Source organism: Xiphophorus maculatus, chromosome 11 (assembly GCF_002775205.1).
Source record: "Xiphophorus maculatus strain JP 163 A chromosome 11, X_maculatus-5.0-male, whole genome shotgun sequence".
Lineage (NCBI taxonomy): Eukaryota > Metazoa > Chordata > Actinopteri > Cyprinodontiformes > Poeciliidae > Xiphophorus > Xiphophorus maculatus.
Window position 1 is genome coordinate 21,071,507 of NC_036453.1, and position 26,867 is coordinate 21,098,373.

General features: G+C 36.4%; 2 protein-coding genes across 3 annotated transcripts; both read right to left on the bottom strand.

Moving 5' to 3' along the window:
• Positions 1 to 1,031: 1,031 nt before the first annotated feature.
• On the bottom strand, positions 1,032 to 19,248 carry LOC102231604 (cohesin subunit SA-2-like). 2 transcript variants are annotated; one of them, XM_023342507.1, is made up of 34 exons: positions 19,051 to 19,248; positions 14,065 to 14,191; positions 13,881 to 13,959; positions 13,554 to 13,712; positions 12,491 to 12,587; positions 12,335 to 12,411; positions 12,013 to 12,217; positions 11,766 to 11,917; positions 11,211 to 11,284; positions 10,831 to 10,954; positions 10,106 to 10,204; positions 9,839 to 9,918; positions 9,458 to 9,565; positions 8,807 to 8,906; positions 8,494 to 8,611; positions 8,305 to 8,408; positions 8,123 to 8,215; positions 7,948 to 8,037; positions 7,644 to 7,847; positions 7,479 to 7,549; positions 7,274 to 7,361; positions 7,012 to 7,092; positions 6,814 to 6,906; positions 6,551 to 6,725; positions 6,318 to 6,457; positions 6,134 to 6,235; positions 5,456 to 5,604; positions 5,250 to 5,378; positions 4,964 to 5,169; positions 4,133 to 4,370; positions 3,860 to 3,970; positions 3,634 to 3,760; positions 3,425 to 3,502; positions 1,032 to 3,032 (listed from the first exon to the last, which is right to left on the bottom strand). In XM_023342507.1, the coding sequence occupies exons 2-34, from the start codon at positions 14,106 to 14,108 to the stop codon at positions 3,009 to 3,011; spliced, it is 3,819 nt and encodes a 1,272-aa protein (XP_023198275.1). In that variant the 5' UTR covers positions 14,109 to 14,191; positions 19,051 to 19,248; the 3' UTR covers positions 1,032 to 3,008. The 2 variants fall into 2 exon arrangements, with proteins under 2 accessions (XP_023198275.1, XP_023198274.1); XM_023342506.1 differs by having other exon boundaries at positions 8,807 to 8,915.
• A 2,651-nt stretch (positions 19,249 to 21,899) lies between these two features.
• Positions 21,900 to 23,576, bottom strand: LOC102225211 (ependymin-2-like). The gene is made up of 6 exons (XM_005806629.3): positions 23,303 to 23,576; positions 23,128 to 23,159; positions 22,908 to 23,045; positions 22,626 to 22,812; positions 22,459 to 22,540; positions 21,900 to 22,351 (listed from the first exon to the last, which is right to left on the bottom strand). Exons 1-6 carry the CDS (start codon positions 23,559 to 23,561, stop codon positions 22,225 to 22,227), a joined length of 825 nt encoding a protein of 274 aa, XP_005806686.2. The 5' UTR covers positions 23,562 to 23,576; the 3' UTR covers positions 21,900 to 22,224.
• Positions 23,577 to 26,867: the final 3,291 nt, after the last annotated feature.

The following is a 26,867-nucleotide window of genomic DNA, read 5'->3' on the forward strand; positions in this document are numbered from 1 at the left end:
ATGCAAACTTTGCATCTGCCTCTGCTGGAATGAGAGGCCCAAATAGTATCAAATTCAGATTTACAGATCAACCACTCCTATAAAAATACATTGATTGAATGTTTGTAAATAGACAAGTGCCAATTCATATATTTCTGCTGTTTATATTTGCTCTGGGGTCACATTTCATGCAGTGTAACGGTTTGTAAGTAGATAATAAAGTTTCGCCTTGTAAGCAAAGCAGGACACTTCCTCCCCACCTCTATATCTTGCAATAATAGGGCTTTTTCTTTGTACTATGAATTTGGATTTTCCTAGATCCCAGTTAGAAATGCAAAATAAAGGCTTTCTGAATTCAGAATTCTGACTATGACTGTGAGTATTAAAGTGGTCAGGGTTTCCCCCAGTGTATAATAAGCCTGGCGGGCCACCAGACTTTACTTGTCAGGCTAAACATTGCTTATTTATTCAAGTGTTTTTTTTTAATGTTTGCATTTTAAAAAAAAGATTTTATAGTTGGTGTTCAGATATTAATCTTCCAATCTTTCAATAACACACAATTATCAAGTGATATTTTCAAATTTTTTGTCAACTTTGAACATTTTTAACTCAAAAACATGATGGGCCACTGGATGAATGACTGCCCTGGCGCCCAACCACCAGGCTTAACACGTTTTCTTGGGGAAATCTTGGTGGTTCTGAACTGTGCAATTGAAAAATTTGCAGGAATAAGCTGCTAAGTATATTAGCACTTCTACTGGTTTTGTTCTCAACCAGTGCCACGTATAGTGCTGTACAATCTTAATTTGTAAACAGGTTCCTTTAGAGAAATTTGTTATCACCTTGCCTTGCAAATTCCACTGATTATCCAACTTACAACTAGAAGAAGCTTCACTTAGATTTGAATTAACTCCCACATCCCAGCTCCAACATCCAAGACAAATCGCATGGATTGTAATTTTGATGGAAAATAAATTTTTACCATTTGACAACTAAATAAAAATGTCTCAAAATAGGACAGTTTCCAGACTTGCATCACAATCATCATCACACAGTTTTAAAGGATTTATTTGGTTGTGTTACATCTCCAAACATAAATACAAATATTAAAAGATGCAATGGGCACTTTGTAAATAGAACCTCCTCCCACAAATTTAATATATGCGAATATTTAAATATGTATAAACATACAGATGTATTCAGATGTTCAGCAGTTCAATGCAAAACCTAAACGACATAAAATGAAATGCTTTAAATAGAGGGTGTACCATTCCTATTTCCCCAATATGAATACTTATTGTATATGACCAAGATATCCGTCTTCAGTTCAGAGAAATTAGGGATTTGCGTCTAGCTACAATATGCGTATATATTGTCATCTATAAAGGTAGAATTTGCCAGCCAGGCCAGTACAGAAAAAAAAGAATTAGCACAACAACCCACTGAACAACAAACAAAACAACTGTGAATGCATACTTAAAAAATTAGTGGGTTAGTGTCGGAGTAACATTGTTTTACTTTAACCGCTACATAAAATTTCACACGAGGAAAGTGCACATATAAACGCACACACTCACAATATATTACACCTTTGTAATTGTACAATTTACAATCCAGACACTATCATAGCTTACTAAAGTATTCTGATCCTTAGTAATTGAGCATAATTTCTTAATATCAACAGTGAAAAACCAAAATGTATAAAAATCCTCTGCACAACTGTATACTGGAATTAAAAAAATAACAAACACCACCCAACTTTCTTATGCATTTTTTGTATTCTTGTTTTTTTAACAAAAATGTAAATATATGGCATGAGTAATAGTAGATATTAGTTACTGTACAATGTAAAAACAGGCTATAGGAAAGATTAAATGTTACGGTGGGTCAAGATTTCATTGATGGAACTGTGAAGGTTTCCAATTCTAAAAAACATTTCTAGAATCAACCATCCATTTGATTTAGAACTACATTTAAGTAATACATACCTTTTGCACGCATTCATTATAGAGAGAAGAAACAAAAACAGAACCAACTGGCCATATCTATAGTAACACCATTCTATTTCAATTAAAAAAGATTACTTATGATTCTAGGTGAAATAGCATGATTATAAACCATTAATTTACATTTGATTGTCAATACAAAATATCTATAAATCAAAGTTATCTATAGGGTATAAAAGCAGAACACTTTCCTTAAAAATACCATCACAAAGAAATCTGGAAACGTATTCCACTTGTGGCAAGGCCTTTGAACAGTATGACAAGCTAGTTCACGTTATAATTTACTGCGTACAGATCTGAATATATGGCTACATGCCATGCCAAAATCTACAGTTCACCAGTACAAGAAGTGAACACAATAGCAATAACTGCATTATTTCATTTCGTGGCCGTGTAAGTCCTGTCATCCTGAAACTACTCTATGTTCATATATTTGGCAAGTTTGTCTTTAGATTAACCTGGAATCAATCCTGTAAGTAACAGCTATAAGAAAGATGAGACGCCCTGTCTTTAAAAAAAATCTGTTCTTATTTAAGTCTCTCAGACAATCACTGAACACCAAAATCATGAGAATAGTAGTTTTCATCCAGAAATCTGTCTAATGTTAATGAAATTGTGTTCACCTCTCCTGATTGTTGGCCACTTTGTATTTACATTAAGACAACTCTTTATATACCAAATGCAAGAAAAGGGAAAATGATAAACATTAAACGTCTGAAATTAAGCCTGCACACACCGACCACATGTACCCCCCTCTAAAAGTTTCTTCTAGAGATCAGGTACTGAAACAGAATCGTGTTTCTCTGCAGCCTGACCAACAATAGTGTTTGAAAACAGCAGGATGATTTAACACAAGGCTCTCCCTCCAAGTCTTTAAGTGTTAAAGAGGCAAATACTGGAGTCTCAAAAGACCATTGTAATAGTTCATTTCAACCTTTTCCTTTCAAAGATTTCACAGAGAACGGTCATTTCTTCTTCCAAGAAGAGGATTTTCATGATGCATTGTCTTTGATCCAGTTCGTGTTAGAACATTGAAACATTAAGAACCTAAAAACAGACAAAGGTAGAGTTAGACTTAATTATAGTAAAAGAAACAACAGTTTCATTTTGGTATTTAAGTATGTGGGTGGGTGCATGAACATCGTAATCAAAAATTTAACTGGTTAGTTTACTTTTGTTTATTTCCCAGCTAAAAACTATTCTGCAGCACATGCATCATAACTTAGACACACCACATATATAAAACGGTGACAAAATTGCTTTGCTTGATGTTTTACGCAACTGCTACTCAAATCTCGCAGCAATGCACCAATAATATTAGTTAATCTCAAAATGCAACAGGAGAGCAATCAGATTCAATGAGTCAATAAAAGCATATTTAATGGATCATTCAAAATAAATGTACTACTGTACAAGCATAATACAGAAATTATTCTTACCGAATCATCCATAATGGAAGACGGATCAAAGTAATCTGGCTTTAGTTCATTTCTTTCTCTTCGATTCTTAGATGCAGGCTGAGAAGCAACAGCTCAGTTAGAAAACAAATCTCAACATACAAGAAACGGGGGACAGAAATGCTGTTTTAGCTGAACACTATGCTGCCCAAAAAAAATCAGCTAAGTTGCATCAACATTTTACAAATTACCAAATCGATCTCCATCGTATTAAAATCCATGCCCTCATTGATATCTTCCAAGCGATCCTCTGATGACATCATCACGTCCTCCACTATCGGTTCCTCATCATCCTCCATTAATCCGGATCCTCGGCGACTGTGGAAAACACAAACGAAATCAGCAATGAGATTTAGCCTGGTTTTTTTTGTCACAGAGAAAGACAAAAAAGGTCTCCAAAAGCAAGAGCTGGCTCACATTGCTTGCTGCATGTGGTTCCTCATCTTAGCGTAGTGCATGCTAATCCGCTCCTGGTGCTGACGGGCTTCAGCCTGTTGCCTCTGAGTCAGCATCCAGGTCACCTGGGTGCTAGGAGACAAGGTTTGGTAAATATTATTTCATTCATAAGTTACTTCAAACAATTCAAGAAGTACCGCACACTCCAATAAAAATAAAAAAAACAGCTGCAGGTCTTAATCAAAACCTGCAGCTGTTTTTGTGCAAGTACAAAACTGAAGAGAAGTTTTGTACTTGTAATCTATGGCAGCCTGGTGTTGGTGATGAGGCAGCGGTTGAGGAGGGAGCGCTTGATGAAGGTGCTGCTCTGCTGGCATGGAGAACGTGGCGGCATAGCCGTCCTCCGGCCTCATCCTCTTTGGATCCCTCAGCACAGTGGAAGTGAGGTGGGGCGAGTGCATCATGACCGGCGTGGGCACACTCTGCTCACGATTCATCCAGACTCCGTCAAAGCTGCTGCTGCTGTTCTCTTCTGCAAGAAGACGATATATTAACATTCCTAGTGCAAAACACGTTGGTGGCAGCATTATGCTGTGGGGAAAAGGAAGCTGATTAGAGTTGATTTGAAGAAAGGTGGAGCTAAATACAGTTCATTCCTATAACAACAAAAAAAGAGGAACAACTTGATGCTGGTGCACAGGTTCCTTTTCTATCAGCCCAACAACTCTAAACATACAGCCAGATCTAAAGCTGGGTACTTTAGATCAAAACTTGTTAGAATAGCCTAGTTAAAGTCCAGACCTATATCCAAAGTAGAATCTGTCTAAGAACATTTAAATCAACCTGAGTTATTTTGCAAAGGATGAGCAAAAATCTCAGTTTCTGGAGACATAAAAAAAGCAGCAGCTGAGGTTACAGTGAAAGGTTGTTCTGCAAAATTCACAGATAAATACAAAGGTGAATCGAACATTTCAGAACTTTTAACTTGACAATTCTGCACTACTCAGTGTTGGTCTATAACGTAAAATCCTAATAAAACACAAATGGAATGAAATGTGGTATTTTTTTTATTTATTTTTTTTTACAAATGCAAGTGCAGTAATAAATAATTTTAATAAAACTCACCTTCGGGCAGTTTTCTTTTGCTTACAGCGGATTGTTTGGACTTCTTGCTTCGAACGGACCCCCGACTGCTGATCCCACTGATGACAGACATGGTGTCGTCGTCCATCCCGGCCTGCAGCGAGTTCCTGTATGAGATGAGGGGCAGCCAGCAGTCGTCTCTCTGGAGGGCCATTTGAAACGTCATGAATCGCTCCAGGTACATGTGACTGCAGAGTTCAGAATGACAAAACAACGTTAGAGTCTTTTCAGAACTCATCGGAAATAATACATCTGGCCAGAAACTTACACTGTCCTCTTGTCTTGTCGAATGAGTTTGCTTGAGAACTCACTGAGGATATCCAAAAATGGCAGATTAAGTGGCGGACCCCCTTCTCCTTGAGGACTGGGTTCTTTAAATGCAAACTCAATGCCGTCCCTAAAACAAATAGTATTTTCCACTTATTAAAAGACACACTGTTGGAATTTCAGCTGTTTCTCAGCACAGGTACTCACTTATGTAACATTGCAATGGCCTCTCTAGTCTTCAACTGGTCCAAACCAAAGGTTAGAGAGAAGCGTCGAGCCAGTTCTTTGATTCCACAGAAAGCTGACAATGAGCGGTCAAAGTTGAAGCCAAGTTCAGACATCATCTCATTGAATAACTGGAATAAAAACACAAAATAACAAGAGAACATACTTTATTAGATTCAACAGGCTAACGCACTAGCTACAAAAAATGATATAATTTTGACTGTGTGGTAATCTTAACTGGGTTCTACGGGTGTTTTAGGTGTTTTCCAATCTTAGAAGATATGTAGGAGTTTTATTTTTTTAGTGATACATTGGTTTATTTTCCAGGAAAGTTGAGCTTCTGACAGAAACTCCAGTTCCTGAAACGTGGTGAGCTGTCTCACACAGCAAACTCTTACTTCTGTAATTTGTTAAATTGCTGAAACTTCCTTTTTACTTGAGAAAAGTATTACATAAATCAATTTTATTGTGTTTACTGAGTTGTTTAACAAATGGAAAACTAGACAGTTAGATGACAGCAACACACAACGAAATCTGGGAGAAGCAGGTTTAGCAGTGACTCTGTTTAAGAATCTATATCATCTTGAGCTATAATCTATCTAGAACTATAAATTGTAGCAGGAAGGAGGGTTTGGAATAAGTCTCTGTAAGAAACTTTACCTTTTGCAGACTCAATATGAGCGTCTTTGCACACTGGATTTTGTCAATTTGTCTCGTTTTACTCATTGTTTCTTTGATGATATCACCGTAGTCATTGTAATACTGAGGAATAAAAAATAAAGATAATTAAAATAATTGTAGAAAACTGCACATATAATAAATCTTTTGCCATATATGCACCTACTCTCATGTACTGTTTAAATATATCGGCTCCAGTATTCATTTCAACAACGTTGTATATAATTAATTTGCAATAGGCTGCAAGAAGGTTTCTTCGTTTGTGCAGAGCCTCGATTTTACTGGCCTCATCATCTTGTTGTCCATCTGGAAAAAAATAAAATAAAAACAAACAAAACGCATGAAACAATTTTAAGATATTTGAAGCAAAACAAGAAAAAACCTGGCACAAGTTCCAACCCGTGCTGTTGCTGTCATCGTCCTGATCGATAAAAACTTGATACAAGATGAAGGTGAGCAGTTCCGCTTGCAGAGAGGAATCTGGCACGTAGACCAGATTCTCCAGATGTTCCCGGCCTGACGACATGATTTGGTGACTGAAGATCAGCAACACGTCACACAGTATTGTGAAAGCCTAGAATAGACGCAGCAATCGTTTATAAGTATGAACCGACTGCATTTCGAGCTGCAGGAAAAGAAAGGCGGTTCCATCGTCATCCCACCTGCTCTTTAACGGCTGTGTTGATGCTGCTTAGGTAACGCTGGCATATTAAGCAGAAAGTTCTCATCTGTTTTCTCAGAGTCACCAAATCCCCCTAAAAGAAGCAGATAGATGTTCAGTCAGACTGTACCAGATCTATCATGTAAATCTTAAAATCAATCATTTCGCTAAATAACCCAACAAGTTTAATGATAAATACCTTTATTGAACTGCCTTCTGAAACCTTAGCAAGGTGCCACAAGACTATGTAATGTGTGCACTGCATTGCATGAATCACAATCTGTTGAGACAAAAGTTGACAAGAAGCGGTGTGTAAACAGAAAAATCAAATGCTCACAAGTTCAATTCTGTGTATCAGATTTTCATACTGCAAAAGTGATCCGAAATACTGATAAAATCTGTTTGTTTAGGATTTTAGGAAAGTTTGTGACATTACAGATGACCCGTTAGTGCTGCAATACCTGTTCAGGCATGTCTCCATTCTGCAAACCTGTGCTGAGGAGGCTGTAGTTGCTGGTGAACAGATCCCACTTGGAAAGATCGTGTGCACTGGTTAAGTAAAAAGAAAACAAATGCGAATAGAAGTAATTACACAATAGGTTGTCATAAAATAACATTCTGTAAATTCAACTTATAACTTAAATGTCAATGAGAGATTATTTTTACTTGTGAAAAGCAGTGATTTTCTTAAGTGTTGATAGAACTTGGTAGGCGTCATCCTCATCTGGTTCTTCCCCCTGAATGAACCACAGATGAAATCCCTTCAGATTTTTGCCTAAGAACATTTGTAAAGGAATAAAAGCAAACAGTCCCCACCTAATTCAAACCTACCTCTTGCAGGAAGTCCTCCAGAAGTCTGTTGAATTTGTCTACCAGCTCATCTAGAAGCTGTGACCGGGCGATGTCCACGCGGTTGAAGATGGTGAATTCCTCGTTGCACAGGTAGTGGTAGGTTGTGGAGCAGGCCTCCAGCACTTCAGTGTCTGTGTGTTTATCCACAACCTCCCAGATTTGGCGCAGCAAGGCATCCATATGCTGAATTGAGAGAGATGATTTATTTGGCACTGAACAAAATCTAGACCTCGAGTAAGAGTTGTATTAAAAAAAATCTTTAAGCAAGTGAAACCTCACGAACCTTTTCTAACCGGCCGGTGGTGTAGATGTCAAGATCGAAGTATTTTGGTATTTGGAGTAAACTGGTCACCTTATCAATGTCCACACAGTACTGAGACAAGAAAACCAAAGATGTTGGTTTATATTAAACTTTTAAAAAATAAATCAACTCTGAAAAGGCTATAATCTGCTGTCACCTTTGCTAATAACAGAGGTAGTGCAACTGCAAACATCTCTGTGGTTCGTGTCCGATCGTCCAGCTGAGTTTTCTTTTCTTTTGCAGTCAAGACCTAATGCACAAGTGGTCACCCAATTACCAACATGACATAATTCCGAAATCATGTTTTATCATTGATTTATCAAACAATACGCCTCTCACCCTCTTTCCTGAGCCTCTGCCTACTGGAGGATGACATTCACAAGCCTGTCGAATGGCAGAGAGCATGATCTCAACCAGAGCCGTCTCTTGTCGATCAGTGAGGGCTAACAAGAAAAAGAATATATCTGATATGAAATGATTAATTCTTTCCATTTACTTTTATATCTGCTTCAATGTTCATGTCCTTACCCTCCTCTCCCGGCATGGGTTCATCCAGCAACAAGCTAATCATGGTTTCCCAGTCCTTCAGCAGCTCTGACGCACACTCCCACAGGCTGTCCACCAAATAAGCCCCATGTTCATGGAGCTAATGAAAAATCAGATTTCCTGTTAAACTGAACACAACGCAACACTACAAGGACAACACAGTCTTTAAAAATTCATACAGCAAAGCGAATAAATGTATAAAACTGAAAATACATTTACGATGAAATCTTAAGATTAGAGTTAAAAATGCATTAAAAAAAATACAAAAAAAGCGAAGCCTCAAAGACTTGGTTACCTCACTCTCCAAGAAGAAGAAGACAGTTGTCTTGATAAGGCTGCCGTTGAGGCTCTGCCTGCCCCTCCTTGGTAGACCTTCATCCTCTGGACCTTGATGGCTGAAGAGCCTTTAATCAGTGTTAGACAAAAGCTGCTATAAATAAGTAATAAAACAGTGCAGGGTGAAATCTATAGAGGGATTGGTAATGTTATGTTCTGACATGGGACAAACATGAAATGTAAGACATTTCCTCAAATTACTCAAACCCTTGGAATGTTTAGATGTAGAATAATATTTTTATTTGACCAACATATTTATTCTGACTGGAAGTAACATTAATGTTTTGGAATGACCAGTGAGAGACTTCAATATGTTAGCTGTCTGCATATTGAATAAGAATTATTTTCAGAATAATCTAGCGCAGTACGACTGTCTTCTATGTTGCAAAGAAATCCATCCAAATCTTCCACAAAGAAGAAACATAAAGGGACCATCAAGCCAATAAAAAGAAATGTTGTAATATTCCTGTGAGTCCTTCTTATTTCTGAACAGCTGAATCTTTGATTCATTAGTCTCAATCAGACTTTAGTCCATCAATAAGGCTATTGATAGAATACAACCCATCATATAATTTTTCTCCCAGTCTTATCACTGCAGCACATTACTTACTTTTTAAACAGAAATTCTCCTGCAGAAACAGCGATGGGTCGATGCGCTGAGTAAACCAGGTGATACACACTCTCACAGTCCTCTGCTGTCAGAACCTCATCACTGCTCCTGTTGGCAGTGCGAATATAACCAGCTTTGTCAATTTGTGCCTGATTTATTTGATGTTCTATGACATATTCCTGCTAATATAGCAAAAGAAATGATAGATTTACGCTACTACGTCTATAAGTCATACACTATAGATGTTATTTTCCTTAGTTTGTGCTTAAACATTAATGTTTGAATCTGTAGAAATATTAATCTACCACAGTGACTTCCATTTGTATGTTCAGGAATTACCCAGTCATAAAGAGAAAATAGAATAAACAGAGCAGTACTTACTGTAAAATAAGCGTCAGGAGCTTAATAGCTTGCACTGCAACGTCGTATTCTTTGTCCAGAGTCATAGACACAATGCGGTCCTGTCGGAAAGAAACCATCAGTGTTAAGTACCTGATTTCTGATACACTTTAGATTTGTGTGTTAAAAAGTTAAAGCAAGGTACTTTGCTGTGATTAGGCGTCCAAATACGGTTAATTACTAATTAAAAATGGTATGAATTAAAGATGTGTGATGCTAAGCAACAAGTCAACCCTGCTGCTGGCCTACCTTAAAGCGACTGGTGAAGAGTTCGAGGCGGGAGCCGAGCTCTCTGCTGTAGAACAACCCCTGCAGGGCGGTCAGGCACTTCAGTCGCACCTCACCTTGCTGAAATTACACCCATGATACTTCAAATATGTGATGTATGGCAGAAAGATCGTCAACTTTCTTTATGAATAACAAGTGATAAACAGCACTGCTTAACGTTTGAGAACCTGTGCTGTAAAAGGTCACAGAGTCATCCACCAATAAGTAAAAAAGAAATATCATATGAACATTTCTGTGATCTGAAAAAAAAAAATCTCATAATACAGATAGTAAAAAAAATCTAATAATATAGGAATTGTTTTAATGAATTATTTGAAATAAATTGTGCATTAAATAGATTGTTGAGAAATGTAAAAAATTATACATGCATTAATTATTCAATATTTATATTTTAAAACATTTAAATTATGAAATTGAATTTTCTTTGAATGTGAAACCTTTCCTTCACAATTTCTCCTAATCATGTCCAAAGAAAGCATTTTGGAACAGATTAAATTTAGCAAAAGATGCAGATGTTGTGAAGATAGCCAAAAAGTTGCTTATTCTTATAGAATAAAAATTACTGAAGCTCTCCAGAAGTTACTATTGAATCATTAAAAAAACTTAACTTTTAAACCTCTCCTACAGTATCACCACTAAATTAATAGAAGCTCTCAAAAAATATGTGGAAAAAAAAAAAAACTCACCTTGTCGTGCATTGTCCAGCCAACATACTTCAAGTAGCTGTCATTGAGGAAGGCATCACTGTACAGCTTCATCCACACTCCAATCTCCTCAATACAAATAGCTCGAATTTCAGCAATGGCATCACTGGAAAAGATGAAAGCATAAAGAGTGAGGCCTAATATTACCCTGAAATATTTTTACAGAAAGTCATCATTACTCCCTTAAGAAAAAGACACTGAACAAAAATTTCAGACGACATTTTGTGGTGGCACCAGTTTTCCACTAGATGGAGCAAAAGTGCAATAAATATGAAATGCGAGGTCTGAACCTGAGACTCAACTGAGATTCATCATCAAGTCTTACAGCCTTGCAAGTCAAATCATTAAACCATTTTACGTACCGATATCTGTGAACAAAGACTCCTTTGAAAATCGCATTCATCATGTTTTCAATATCATCTTGATTTTCCTGGAGCTGAAAAATAAACATGAAGCAATGTTTAAATGATAAAATAATCTATTTACACCTAAACCTTTACCCTCATTCAAGTTGTTTTGTGGATTTTGTTTTATTTTGTATTTTTGGTTATAAAACCCTAACTTTTGATTGTAGTTGTTGTTGTTTTTTTTTTTTTTACATTTTTATTTTGTTAAACCCAAACAATAAACCCCAAACTGATAAACCTTTAACATCCAGGTTTCTTTAATGTTACTTCTCCTTCCCCCTGGCTGAGCTGGGTCGTAACATTTACCGATAAAATTCTGAAAAGTTTGGTGAACATTTGTATTATGTGTGTGATCAGTGAGGTTGAATCAGAGTCCAGACCAAAATAAAAATCAGAATAAGTGCAACACTGATAGAATAAATTGCCAGACATTCAGCCATAAATACAGGAGAAAGTGGTTTTAAAATGATAAATGGGGAAAAGAAAACTTCTGCAAGATTTCTCTCTTACCTCTTTTCGCTTTTGTAACAACAGCTCCAACCTATCATTGGCCCTTTTTGCAATGACTTTGTTCCGTTCTGCCTCGTACTGTCTCTGAGTGTTGTCCATGTTGATGCTCAGGTTCAAAGCGACGTTCACCAGGGCAGTCATCAACTTCATGGCTGGGGAACACAGCGGAGCTCAAACCCAAGTCCGAAGACACATCGCCATGAAGACGTAAACGACATTAATAAGCAGACAACAGATAGAAACTGACCCGCTAGTGTGCTTGTGTGTCTAAATGCCCTGACCTGCGAGTCAGACAGGCCAGTGAGCAGAGAGATGACCGTGTCCATCATATACTCGTCATATATGATGCTGTACTGGCACTGACGCACGAGGACAGCAATGAAGTCGCAGAAATTTATCCGGAATCTTTTCCACTGTGGCCCTGAGAGTGTTAAAGGATAGTCGCCGCTGTCCTGTTTGGTGACCAGAGAGTCAATCAGACCGAGGACAGGAGCATCATACAAAAAATATTTGAGATGTTTATAAGGGTCGTTCCAGACAAACCAAACCACAGACACGGTGTACTTCACCTCATCGAATTCCTCCGTCATTTTCCTGATGATTTCAGAATTCTGCATATGTCTGAACATTTCTTCACTCACAGCACCTGCACAAAGAAATCGAACAGTTTCAGCCAATCTTTGCAAAAATAAATGCTTTCTGCCAACATCGTGTCTGACAGGTACCTTTACACCCTGAGCACTGGATGAAGAAGTTGATTAACTCCAAAAGCGCCACATCTCTGTCTTGCTTGTAGGCCTCAATCCACTCATCAACAACAGACTAAATGAACATCAGAACAGCAATTTACAACATAAGTTACTCATATAATACACACAAATACAAACTGAAGTAGAAATAACCTGCAAGAATGGGAGTTGATTTAGCTTTTAATAAATATGACCCATTCAATGAATGTTGGGACTATTAGACTTCAATATTTTACACCGACAGAAGCGGCGTTTCCATTTACCATGAAACTCCACAAAATGGACTTATGAAAATTTCAAAAAAGCTCGCATTTTTCAACAAAAAGTTTTTTACGCGGGCGTGCCGTGGTGGCGGAGGGGTTAGCGCGACCCACATTCAGAGGCAACATGGCCTCGACGCGGCTGCCACGGGTTCGAGTCCCGGACCTGACGACGTTTACTGCATGTCTTCCCCCCACTCCTTCCCCCTTTCCTGTCAGCCTACTTTGAAAAAGGGACACTAGAGCCCACAAAAAGACCCCTTGCGGGGCGATAAAAAAAAAAAAAAAAATAAAGAAGTTTCTTACGCAAGAATGAAGTGATTTTCCAGCTGGACTGAAATTTGCGTATTTTGCAAAACTGCAATGGAAACATTTATTTTGCATTATGACAGGTTGGCTTCACTAGAGGTCTCAAGTTCATCAGAATTTGAGTTTGTCATTCAAAATGCTGAATCTATAGCTCTAAATTGCTAACTACAATTTCCTCAAAACACTGCGTACGTAGCCACTTCCAAATATAAGGAACTTGCCGTCAACGTCTTTTCCGATGGCTCATGATGATGATGAACGCTAGAATCATCCCCTAGTGATGATTCTAGCTAAAATATAAATATTTCTCACATAATCGCTTATTCATGTGTAATTTTTCTTCTTATTTAATGGAAACATCACAATGGCAAAATCTGACATTAGCAGAGTGTCAAAAAAGATTTGCGCATATTCGTAATGGAAACGCAGCTATTGCTACCCAGGTATAAAAAGAAGAGTAATGTACTCACCTGTGTTGCGCTCCTCCCCATTTTAACCACTTCGAAAAGGCTCATATTGTCCGTCCCGTTCTCCTGATGATGGCCGTTCACCCAGCCGGCACCAGACACCCTCCCTGCACCCCCACCTTTGACCTTGTCTCCCAGCACCTTCCGCCCCCTTTTTGCTCCCTGTGAATGAGAACAATGTTTAAAGATAGATGAAGGCGCAATTATGATAACTCTGAGTACAACCAGTGAAAGAGTAGACTAAGAAGAGAATCTGGTTACAGGAAACCAAATGAAATAAATAAATGAGGAGTTCTCCCAAATGTTTAACGATAAGCTTGATGAACCTACCATGCCTCTCCCCGCTGTGGCATTTCGCCCATCAGGATCCTCAAGGTCTGCATCTGAAGACAACTGAGATTCTGACTCTCTGTGTATTAAAAAACATGACATATTAAATCACCACTAAAATAATCCATTATCATCAGAGAGATGAGATAAACACCCGCCAACACGTCTGTGATTTACTGCTTACTGGGGAAACTGGAACTCTGCGTGCAAATCCTGTGCCGCTATCATTTCTGCAACATTTTCTGGAGCTGTGGAAGTAGATCCTCAGTCTGCTCTGGCCCTCAGGCAAGAAGAGATCGGTTCAGACACGCCTGCAAACAGAAACAAATCACACTGAGTAACCACAGAACACGCAGTCAATAAAAACACAACATGGAAATATAAGATCTACTGTACAGGGGGCGACGTGGGATAAAATAATAAAACAACACAAATTAAATGTGCAGCAAAACATCACTAAACTACCCATAAAGAGACAGCACTGAACATTCAAACTATACCTTAACTGTTAGTTTGCAAGATTATCTTCAAAAATAAAAAAAATTCTAAGAATAAATGAGGCAAACGAGAGACTACTCTATTATTATGAGAATAATTATTAGCATAATTATCTTAAACAATAGTAATTATTTTTAAGTCTAATTTATAACTTAAGCATATTTATTATTCACCTAAAGAAATCCACCAAACCAAAATTCTTGTAAATACTCAAACTTTTAAACAGAAAAGAGGAAAAACATATAAAATTTACTTTAATAGAAATGTAAAAATGAAACAAAAAAATAACACTGCTGCCAAAAATAAAAATTAAGTAAAATCTGTTTAAAAGAAAATCGACTTAAATTTAAATAACCTCTTGGGGCATTTCAATTTGGTACATTGTGTTCCAAATATTTTCAAAATTGCTATATCACTGCATATTATTATTTCTCTTCTTAGTCAAATATTTTAATGAATTATGAAGATAAATAATCAGAAAAATGCTCCAGTCTCAAACACTTGGAGGTTTTTCATAGTGTCATCTATTTCCATTGATTGTGGGTCTGAGAAGCCTGTTGAGATCAAGTCTTCTCTTGCAGGTTTTAATAATAAAAAATATAAAACGAGATCATATGTGGTATTATTAAAATAATAAACTAAAGTTGAACAAATATTCTATTCTGTCATTCTAGTCTCAATTTCAAGCTTGATCTGCATGAAGTTCTCACAGGAGGGGATATACAATTTCCTTACAACATTACTGTATTTACTCCACAGATTTTAAACCGTAAAAAACGATATGACGGAGAATTTACACGCTTTAATAGTGTTTCCTGACATTTCGCTTTGTTAGCTTATCTACATCAGAACTGAACAAATAAAAAGTATGACACTTTTTTTTAAACAAGCTTAAGATTTCTATCAAAATATCAGTAAGAAAGGAAAGTGACACAGGAATGATTTCTACTCTGAGCAGGAACAAAAACAACTAAATTATTTCCAGTAAAGCGCAGAAATGCCACCGAAGCCTGAAAGGAAAGAACGGATAAATTAAGAAGAATGACGGCTAGATTCCATACTTTAGTTTCACTATCTTTGTACCAAGCATTGTGGTTCTGTCAAACTGCCAGGACTTTGTGGAACACACATGACAAAATAAGCACCGCTTCAGTTCGTAATATGGCACCAGTCTTCTTACGGACAGGACTGGTGCTTATTCTCCTGCGATGGAGAAAAAAAGTGACTTTGCAAAAGGGAAATGAGAAAAAAAACATCAACAGTTTTAATATTAGCAGGTACTTTTTTGAAGTCCCGTAAATCCATAAATGCTCCACACTTGCTAGTTTCATGTCCTAAACTGAGAAACGTGCTGCTTCTTTCTCTTGTCATCATAACAGATGAATTCAACTTAGTCTTGTAGTTTTGCCAAAAAATAAAATAAAATCGCCAATTGACAATATTTTTTTACAGCAAACATTCTGACTTGTAATAGTACTGGTGCATCTTAATAAATTGGAATATAATGGAACATTTAGTTTGTTTTGTAGTTTAGTAACTCAAACAAAAATACCATCATGACACACAGCAACATATTTCAATATATTTCTGTTATTTGGGTGATTCAGACTTCCAGCTAAAGAAAACCTTGAAGTCAGTTTCTCAGAAAATTTAAAAATACATAGGAGCAATAACTCATTAATTATGCAACTATTTTGCATGCCTTGTTTGAGCCTGAAGCAAGGCGTGCAACAGTTCTAGTCCCTATCCTGGAGACATCTCTGTGTGGCGGTGCTTGATGACTTCTGCGTTAGCGCAAAGTTTTTTGTGTTTTGCCTCACAGTCCTCTCAGGGCTGCAGTGAGATCCCAAAAACGTGTAGATCTTTTTCTACCAGCCGTTTTCCTTCCACTCAATTTTCCATTAATACTTTTTGATGCAGCTTTCTGGGAACTCCCTGCTTCCCTACCAATGACCTTCAGTGGTTTTTACCTTAAATGTAGAGGGCATCAAGTCAGCACTTTTGTATTTTTATTGATCTTCCTCCCTAATTTTCTGAGAAACTTGATTTCTTGTTTTCACAAGCTCTAATTTATGATAGTCGAACTGGCATAAAAGTTTTTACCTTTATATATATATATATATATATATATAGACTCAAACATTTTACACTTATCGCAGTAAGTGTACAATTTAATCTATGTTACTTATGAATTTAGTTCTCCTTTTTGAAAATGTTCAGCAAATATCCTTCATACAAAAGCGCACAAGCGGAATGCGTTCCCACTTTCAGCAGAAATTTGTTTTATATTAGCAAGTTCTTCGTCCAAGTGGAATGCAGCCATTGTTTTCACACCCTCCCCTTCCCATCTGAGAAAAAAAGCTCTTCTTTTTCTCTTCCTTGGCTGTTACAGTGTGTAATGCAGCTCTATTTTTTTTCTCATTATGAAAAACAAGCAGGAAGCAAAACAGAAACAATGAATCTCCCACAAGGTCAAATGGGGGTGCTTTCCTCAAGTACTGCACTGACTCATTTCGTCTCTCACCATTATAAATTCATCAGCCTGAAACCAAAAAAATTAAACCAACATTATTTTATTTTTACCTCTTTGTTAAACTATTTGCTTGTGTTTTGAAAAGCTGAACTTCAACGCCTAGTTGAATAAAAACGACTGAGAGAAGGTCTTCAGAATTGGTCAGGCTATTTTTTTTACGAGTAAGAACTCTGCACAGTTCTGATCTGCTCTAAAAGCACACAGTCAGCCTAAATATATACACATCTTCTTCCCTCCTCCAGCTTTAAATCATTCTTATCTCTCACATTTAGGGATGTAACATCACTTCCTGTAGTTTACTTGTGTGCCGACAAACTTTTGCTGAAAAGATTTCCTCTACCTCAACATCACATACAAAAACACAGGTCACTGAAGGAACAAACGTCCTAGACAAAGAGTGCACATACTGTTACTGCACTGTCACTGTTTCCTGCCATGAAAAAAGTAAGTGTTGGATCATGCAAAGGTGTGAAAACGTTGCCATAAGCAAAGAGCATAAAATGATAAAATCCCATTACACTTAGAACTTGCCAATTTACTATATCTTTCTGCTTTAACTCAGTTAATTATTTACAACGGTCGTTAGTTTAACTTTATTATTGGTGCTATAAACATAATCTAAAAATGCAGCATGTAAAAAGAGATATTTAATAATCTCTGTTGGCATTAAACAGCCAACTTTATATATAGATACCAATGTGTCCTGAAAGTTACAATATGAGAAGAAATAGTAAAAGGCATGATAAAATGTTAATTAATTAATAAAAGCCTTAAGTGTTTTGACAGGCCTTGATTTGTGTTCTTTATTTAGGCTTTCCTACCTACTAAAAAATGCGTGTATAATTTTTTGAAAAAACACAATAAAATCGATGTGGACTAATGAACCCCAGACCTTAACATCAGTAATTTCTCGGATAATTTCAGTGTCTTTTAGATATCTAAGTTAAAGTACTTACTGTAAATTACCAAGAAATATTTGTATAGTGTTTGTGCTTGTGTTATGTCCTAAAGACTACAAGTGAACTGAGCTTTTTAAAACCCTGGATGCTATATTTCTCAGTATTTTAACTATTTTTTATTTCCTTAGCGAAAATGTTAAAAATAAGTTGTCTGACGGGCCACACTGGCCTCAACAGTCTTGAATTTTAATAATCACTGAATCAACAACAAAAAAAAAACTATAAACATAAAAAGTTTTTATTTGGGCCAGTAGTAAATAAATCCACATTAGCACAGCCATTCCACTCCTTGTAACAATGCCTGTTATATTTACCACAAATATTACTGTGGCTGCAGATGGGCTAAAAAAAAAAGAAGCAAAATCTTATTTATGAATTAGTATGATATACTTCAACCCTGAAATCTGTATTCTGAATAAAGGGACATATTTGAAGGTTCACATTATTAGGCTCCCAAACAAAGAGAGCACACAGATTACTCTGTCTGGCAGAGAGTGGCTGATTTTAAACCCCATAAATGGACATGTAAACTAGATTTTAGCGCCTCTACAACAGTACTGTTGTAAAATAAACATCACACTACAGGAAAAGTCTAGTTTCACGCCACCTTGAGTCTTCACTCTAGCGGATGATTTCAGTACATTTCTGTCAAGCGTTGTTGTCGACTTAAGAAGATCCCAGACGCAGATGTTTGGGAGGCTGGAGAGTGATTCCTGCTCACTCTCAGCTCTGTCTGATGTACGACCTGGATATGACGGATCTGCCTAATCCGAGCCAATGTTATTAATACGAGGCATTAACTCTCAGCATTGACAATGTTTTCCATTAGACAACAGTCTTCACTTCTTTATAACCATTGCTACCTATCTGAAAAGACAGATGTTCACTTTAATATTTGGGCATACATATATAAATATTATCCCAATACTTTTAAGCTTAGCTAGCTTTACCGTTAGCAGCGAATGGCTAACAATACTATTAGCATATAAAAACTATCTGAAGCCATAAGATACAGTTATTTTTCCTTGCTATTTTTAAAGTATTCTTACAGGAGTGGATTTATGCATTAACACCTACAGGTGACATTATTCTCAAGTGTCTCCTCAGTGAACAAGAACAGTGGCATCAACAGCAAACTACCAAGATGTTAACGTTAGCTATCCGCCATTTTACAACTTACCTCGTTTTAATTCAAAGACGTACAGAAACCAAATAAGTAAAACGTTGCGGGCTTTGTACATTGATTGTTTTCATTAATTTCCAAAACAAGCTGTCACTTTCTACCTCTCTAAATTTTTGGGTTATTTTTCAGCTAGCGTAAAGGAGCCCCTTGGTGGCTAACATAGCAAGGTACACTGTGTATTTTGTCGTTGTTCATGCAGCGTACAACGACACCTCTTGGTGGCATGGTGTACTGCAGGTAAGAATTCACACATGACACTGAAACATACAACTGTACGGTGAATTAGGCATTTAGATGAAAAATATTAACTTTCATCAAAGTTTGATTGTTTGTTTGTGTTCCTTGTAGTTGTTTTGTTTGTTTGTTTTTCTTTATTGCGGAATTAATTAGAAAATTACTTGAAAATAAATGCATACAGAGGCTACCCTGCTGTATTAGTAGACTTCTTAGAATAACTCTTAGTACTTTTTTCTTCTTTCTTCTTTGTCTTTTTTTGTTTTTGTTTTATATGTTTTCACTTTAATGTATTATAAAATATCTTTAATGACCTAAGGAAGAAAGAGGATAATTGGTGTTCAATTTTAAAAAGTCAACGTTTCAAAACTGTGGCATACATTTCATTTAGCACCCCCATTTTGTTGGACCCCTTTCTGCTCCAAACAGCAGGTAAGTCGATAAACCTTTGAGGAACTTCATGAGATTTTATCTCTCTTTTTTTTTTTTTGCTCCAATTCATAATTACCAAATGACATAAAATAGTCCCAGTCTGCTAAGCAATAGTAGAAGAAGAAGTAGATTTTATTTTGGGGTAGTAGAGTAAAGGGAGAAGATTGTCAATGTGCATCACACTTCTCAGATTTTTATTTGTGACATCTTTTTTTATCATTCTCTGTCCACATCAAAATTATGTTTAGCTCAAATAAAAGTCTTTGACATTTGTGGCAGTAACGTGAACTACCTTTATCCAGCAAACCATTTTGGAGAAATGTATCTAACTACCATGAAAAAGCTCACATTGAAGCTTATCGTGGAGAACTCCAGTGGACTTCACAAATAAACAGGATATTTCAGAAATAATTCTTCCGTTAATATCAATCATCTGGCTTTCTCCCGACACGTGAGAAGTGTTTCCAGTTGCTTAAAAATTACCAAGGGTTCTTCTGTGACCTTGTCATACACTTCGCTCTTAGAATGATACTTTAAGGTTAACCACCACAAAGGAAGGTAATAGTGGTCTTGGTTTCCTCATTTTGTAGTCATTTTGCAACTGTTTCGAGATGATTATTTAACATTTTCCCATGCAATTAACAACTTTATTTCTGAATGTCTTCAAAACCCCCCTTTTCCTTTTACGTACTGGGGGGTTTTTTGTCCCAAGAAAAACCTTTTTGAATAAGTCTGTCCCTCTATTTTTCTGAAGTAAATAAATAAATTAGAAAATAGTAAAATATATCAGCTTCATATGATTTGTTGACTTGTGTAGCCTGTACAAGAGGGACCCAAGCACTCTATGCTCAACAATGCTGTTAAAAAATAAAGAAGTTGATCAAGCTGAAGTTTTCCATTGGAAAACACGAAGATGTAGGCTTCACAACAATCCCAAAACATCAAAACAATGATGTGCTTTATTTCTACAAGTTATGTCAAAACAGCTAGGGCTGCATCCTGAAACATTAAAGAGGTGGTATTATGTATTTTCTATACACAATACTTGCTTTTTCTAAGCTATTGCTGACCAAGATGGTAGTTTGTCGTAATTTTTTATTAGCAGTAGGAACATAAACAATCAATCAAATAACTTTGTGATTTGAGATCATTACTCAAACACAAATTGATGATCTTCAGAAATATAATGCTTCCTTCAGGTCCTGTTTCAGGTCTGTGGGGGATTTTTTTGTGCTTATTATTTTGTTCTTTAAGCCTGACACTATCTTGTTTTTTCATTCTCCACTTTGCTTTGCTTAAATTTTAAGTAAACTCAGCACAACATGTTTTCACTTTCAAAGCTGCTAAGATAAGTAAAAACACAAAAGGGAAATCACATACTAACACTAACAGGATGATGAAGCTTAAGTGAAAAACAGAAAAGTGAGAGTGTAATAAGGCATTGTACAGAAAGTTCCTGAAACGGAGGACAAGTAGTGTCAAACCTATGAAACAATGGAAAAGTTCCTGCAATTACCTGAACTCTATAATATAATCATTTTTGGGTGCAGAGAGGGTTTAAATTTCTTTGCATGTTTTGCAGTAATTTAAGAATTCATAATTTATTAAATTTATTGAATTTAGTAATCTTTCTCCTGAAGGTGGGGAGTTGGTCAGTGGGTGGCTATAGAAATGCAACAGTTAAAGTAACTGATTGTAAGTTAACATGCTATTTATGGTAACCAATCACATTTGATACCTTTATTCATTGTGCTGTTCCTGTGCTGTAGTGCACACACAGCACACGTACAATGAAATCTTAAATAAATTGCGAACAATTATGCAAGTGAAAAATTAAAACTCTATTGACACACACTGAATTATGAAATTATGCATTATATTGTATTGATGACACGTCTGAAGAATGCTTTGATATTTCTATTTATTATTTAGTGTGCTTGTTTATGATTTTATTTAAATAATCCCATGTGGAAACATATAACAATTTGTTTCTTTTCTGGATTGGGACACTCATAGCAACATGCTTAACATTAATTTAATATTCATTTGTGTAAAAAAATGTTTTGAAAGGTTTCTGGACTTGGCTAAGTTTATAATGTTCCGTGACCCAAACCACACCTTTACTGTAAATCATTTTTGTTCAAACAAAAAAATACTGGCAAAAATGAAACACATCACACTTTTGGCAGCTTCGACATTTTTATGAATCATATTTTACATGTTTTGTCAGTGGTGGTACAAATTTGAACAGCCATCATTTGTTAGTTTTCTTTTCTAATTACGCAATCCTTACCATAGATTTTCACCTTGCATCAAAATCCAATATCAATTCAGCACAGGGTTTTTTTTTTCTCAGGGCAGAGAGACGTGATTAAAAAAAAAGGTGGGATGAAGTGGAGCATCAAAAGAAAAACTGGAGCTAAGCATAAAAACTAAAGAAAAGCAAAAATAATTCTGGGAAGTCATGATTTGATGCGAGTTTCATTTTTCACTAGCAGGTTTCATCTACATGAACTCGTTGAGGAAGCTGTTTACTGTTCCCTCGGGGGTGTCTTCCACAGGCTTTTCGAGACAAATAGAGGGCACCACAAGGAGGTCAGGATCCTTGATTTCCAGTTCGACATCCATGTTGCTGTGAAGAAAAAAAAAAAAAAAAAGCATGAAATTTACAGGGAAATTTGGCAACGTTACCCATTACATCCTGTTTCTACATGCCCAAAAGAACCACCTAAAACTAACCTGAAGAAGAATGATGTGGTTTCAGTGAAATAGAAAGTGGATACTGGCAAACATCCCGTGGTTACAGACATGGAGTATGAACCTGACAGAGAAATCAGAAATCAAACTTGAAAATTGCTGAAGTTATAAAGCCATACTGAAGTCACATCTCATAGAAACTATCCCACCTTTCATATTTGTCAGTGATCCAGTCCAGATATTGACTTTCAGTCCCTCGCCTTTAATGGAGGAACTCCCGGTGGTCACTGTACTGTGAAACTTGGCATCATCAGGAATGTCAAAAGGATGCAAGGGCATTTGAAGCTTTTTCTTCTCACAGCTATGGTTTTTGATGTCAATCTCATAGAAAATCCCCTGTTGAAAGCAAAAACATATTCACTTGTCAGGTCATGAAACAACCTCAATGAGACATTTCTTTGGAGGGGGAAAGGGTGAAATTTATGAGCTACCTCATCGAAAAGCATCAGCAGGTCCAAATCAAGTGATGTGTCTGCCGGGTGACTCTCGTTGGAGCTGAACCTCAGTTTCTTGCCCACTGAGTCATAAGTGAATGACCCAAATGCTTTTGTTTCACCTTTCAGATTCATCTGGTTAATTTCAAAGACAAGAACATTTTAAGTTTTTTGCATTACTGGTTAGATCTTAATCACAATAAAGATAAAGACTCACCACACTCATAAATCCAGTCATGTTGTGTGTATCTGAAACAAAAGAGTAATGCACATTTATCCACCAGGCAAACCACACTGAAAAATAAAACTATACAACCTTTGCAGAAAGTATCAAAAATCCTCAACCTTAAATAGACAAAAGGGTATCAACAGAAGTATTAAAAGTGTCTTACGACAAGGCTCATGATGATGGTCTGCATGGGTGGTGGTGGTCAGACACATGAAGACCAGAAGCGCGACGGTTGCAAACATTTTCCTGATCCAACAACGGTGACAAAATAATGTTAGAGATGGCAAAAAAGGAAGCAACCAAGAGCACATCTGTCTGTCTGTGAACCAACAGCTGCTTTTATAGAGCCAGAGCCTGGCACAGAGTGTGATGCTTGTGTAAAGAATACCCAGGACGATAGCCCCCTCCTGGACTTCAAACATCACATCGTCTTAGCATGTCAACTTGTGACTCCCCAGGTGGTGACCCAAATGATCAAATGTTTAGTCCAGCTTCTCTGTTGTGTTTGTCCAGCTGTCCTTGCCTGTTGTTCAACATCTCGCTGCCTTCTTCAAGACCCCTTCAGTGTGAGCATGACCTCTAAGGGGAAGGAAAGTTCATGTGAGGTAAAGTACAGAACCACAAAATATGCTTGGATGTCTTTCAGATGGCAGTGATGTTCCTTAGACATGCACAGCTTTAAGGAAATGGGCAACAAAGGTCTTCCAGAGGTTTGTTACATGATCATTATTCATGAATGAATAATATTTTACACAAGTCCTAACTTTTCCCATAAAAGCTCTTGATGGAGGCCTCAACTTTTTTCTTATACTTGGAACTGTGGCAGAACTGAAGAACAATACATGCAGGCAATTTTCTGTAAGACGGTGACTAGTCTCTTGGCATACTTGTAAGCACATGTGGGTTTGTAACTGTTATTTAGTATATTTTCATTTTCTCCTGTATAACTTTTCCAATACTTTGTAATTCAACAATCCCATCATTTAATTTTTTTATTCTTTTCTATACATCAAACTGCAACAGGCTGCAGGTGGAAATTAGAGTCTGCAGCTAAATATGGGTTATTTGCAGGCTGAAATATTCTGGTTTACTAACATGCAAAGAGCTTTTAAATCATTATCTATTTCAATAATGACATCTCCACAAAGATACAGGCTTTTATGTAGTAAAATATATTAGTAGGTCTTTCAATTTATAATCAGAAATTTTAATATGTGATCAATATTGTGTATAAAAGACTAATACAAATTGGTGAATGATTGTGAAGTGGAAGGAAAACAGTGATAGTTTACAAATTGGAAAAATGTTCCATACAGAGGCCATACTTTTTGTGGAACTGCTTTTTTTCTACTTCATAAAAAATTCAGTACATATCAAGTAGGATAGATGAATTAAAAAAATATTTTTGTTGTACAATATTTGAAACTGTTTGTGAATATTTAGCATTTTGCACTGGAGATCAATGTAGATATAAAAAAAATGTATCTACATGTTTGGTAAAACTCCTAGTTCATCCAAAGAAAATTGAAAAAAGAAACTACTTTGAAATACATTTCCAAGGAGTCGTTATTTTATGAGTCATTATATGAGAGGGAGCGGGAAAGGGCTTCGCCACTAACGGGGAGAGTAGTTCTGCAAAAAGGCAATCTTATAAGAAGTAAATTTTTCCCTGAACTACAATCAGGATTTGAAACTAAAACATTAAACGTCGCGTTTTAAGTTAAACTGTACTGGCAGAATTTACTTTAAAGATAAAGGTCATAAAGTCACACAGATTTTAACATTTATTTAATATCGAGTGCTGACCAAGTAAACCAACGTAATGAAACTTTGGCTTACTTGCTCTAAAACATTAAGACGGTTTTTACTTTGCAGTACCTTGAGATGACGTTTGCTGTAATTTAGTGTCAGGCCAAGGAAATAAGCTTAATTGAACTAAATCAAAAGTCTAATGCTTATGTAGTTGAAATGTAAGAAATAGGACCAAACAGAGAATGACATTTAACACATTTGTTTTGTTCCCAAGTCTTTGAGTGTGACTGGTGTTGCATGTGTTTGTTTCTTTCCCTTTACTAATGGTACTAATAGAACAATCTATTCTCTGGATTGTTTAAAAAGTCTGATTAATCAAAATATATGTGTCTTTATACACTAGAGTTAACATTTAATCAGGTGGCACTATTTAAAGTTGTTTTTAACAGAATGGATGGATTATTTTTAATGCAATGCTAGAAAATGTTTTGGCTATATTAATTTTTTCCCCTGCATATTCTGTATGCAGTGCCTTTATTTAGCAGACAAAAATGTATACTGTTTGAAATTTTTTTTTCATGTGTTTGCAATACAGTCACAAACTTCAATATATTTTGGGGGGATTTTGAATGAAACACAGACTCCAAGTGGAGCATAATTTTTGAATGAAGAAATGTTATAAGTGGTTTTAAAAGTTCCTTATAAATTTAAATCTGAAAATAGAATTAAATTCATCCAGTCGCCTCCAGAATCCATCTGGTGAGTAAATAATGCATCTGTAAGGAATGTCATATCAGAATGCATTTATTCTGTGAAGGTCTCAGAGGTTTGTTAAAGAACATCGGTGACCAACCATGAGGAGAGAGAGAAAGATAAAGCGAGTGTGAGAGAGAAAATGAAAGATAATTGCATCTCTCCATCTCCTCAGAGAGAGAGAAAGAGAGAAAGCATTAGTCAGGGAATTAGCCATGATATCCATGGTAACTCTGAAGTAGCACTGAACATTGCTGATTTGCTCAGGACAGCAGACAACAATGAAAAACAGTCTGGTGTATGAAAGTCTTTAAGGTGGAAAAAGCTTGTTGAACTTGGTTTGGGGTTTTGTTTATTTCTATGTTTCTAAGTTTCTCTTTTATTTAGACTAGCCATGTTTTTGTTTAGTTCTTTCTTAGTTATTCTAGTTTCAGTTTGTGTTCTTATATTTGTTGTTATTAGAATCCCAGGTTGTTTTAGAGTTTTATTTATTCAAGTCTGATTATTTTGTATTCCTTAGTCTTTTCTTTGATTAGATAATTCTAGTTCAGTTCTTCTTAGCGTTTCCAGGTAGGTTAATTTCATGTTTATAGTTATTCTTGATACTTTAGTTTTATGTTTCTTTAGGGTTAGATGGCCATCCTCTTCCCCTGTGTACTCTTCAGCGCCCCCTGTGCCACTTTCTCTCTCTATGTCTCCTCAATCTGCTTCAGGCTCCCTCCAGTCACACCTGTAATCAGTTATCTCATCAGCCCAGGTCTTTTGTTCACCTTTTAACCTCCCCAGTATTTAAGTTGCTCACTGTCAGTCACTCCTTGCCGGTTCGTCTTGTCAACTACAGTCACCTCCCGTGGAGGTGACTTCTCCACAATCATGACTGTGTCTCATGTCTGGCTTTATTTTACATTACATTTTGTTTTATTCTGGTTTTCCTGCATTTTAAAACTTTTTCTCTTCATTTTTTATTGAAATTACCACTGAACCTGCATCTTTTGCCTATTGCATTTAGTTAATCAGAAATTCATGAATGTTCTGCGAGTTACACTTTACTCTCACCTCTTTGTTCTGAAGAATGAAATGACCACAATGTGTATGTGAAATTAAACAAAGAGTGCTATTTTCTTGCTTGCTTCATTAGCCCTTTAACAACATTGATTAAAATGGAGAAAAAAAGCCACATGACTTAGCCCTCCTTGCAATGCACATGATTAACACATGTGCCG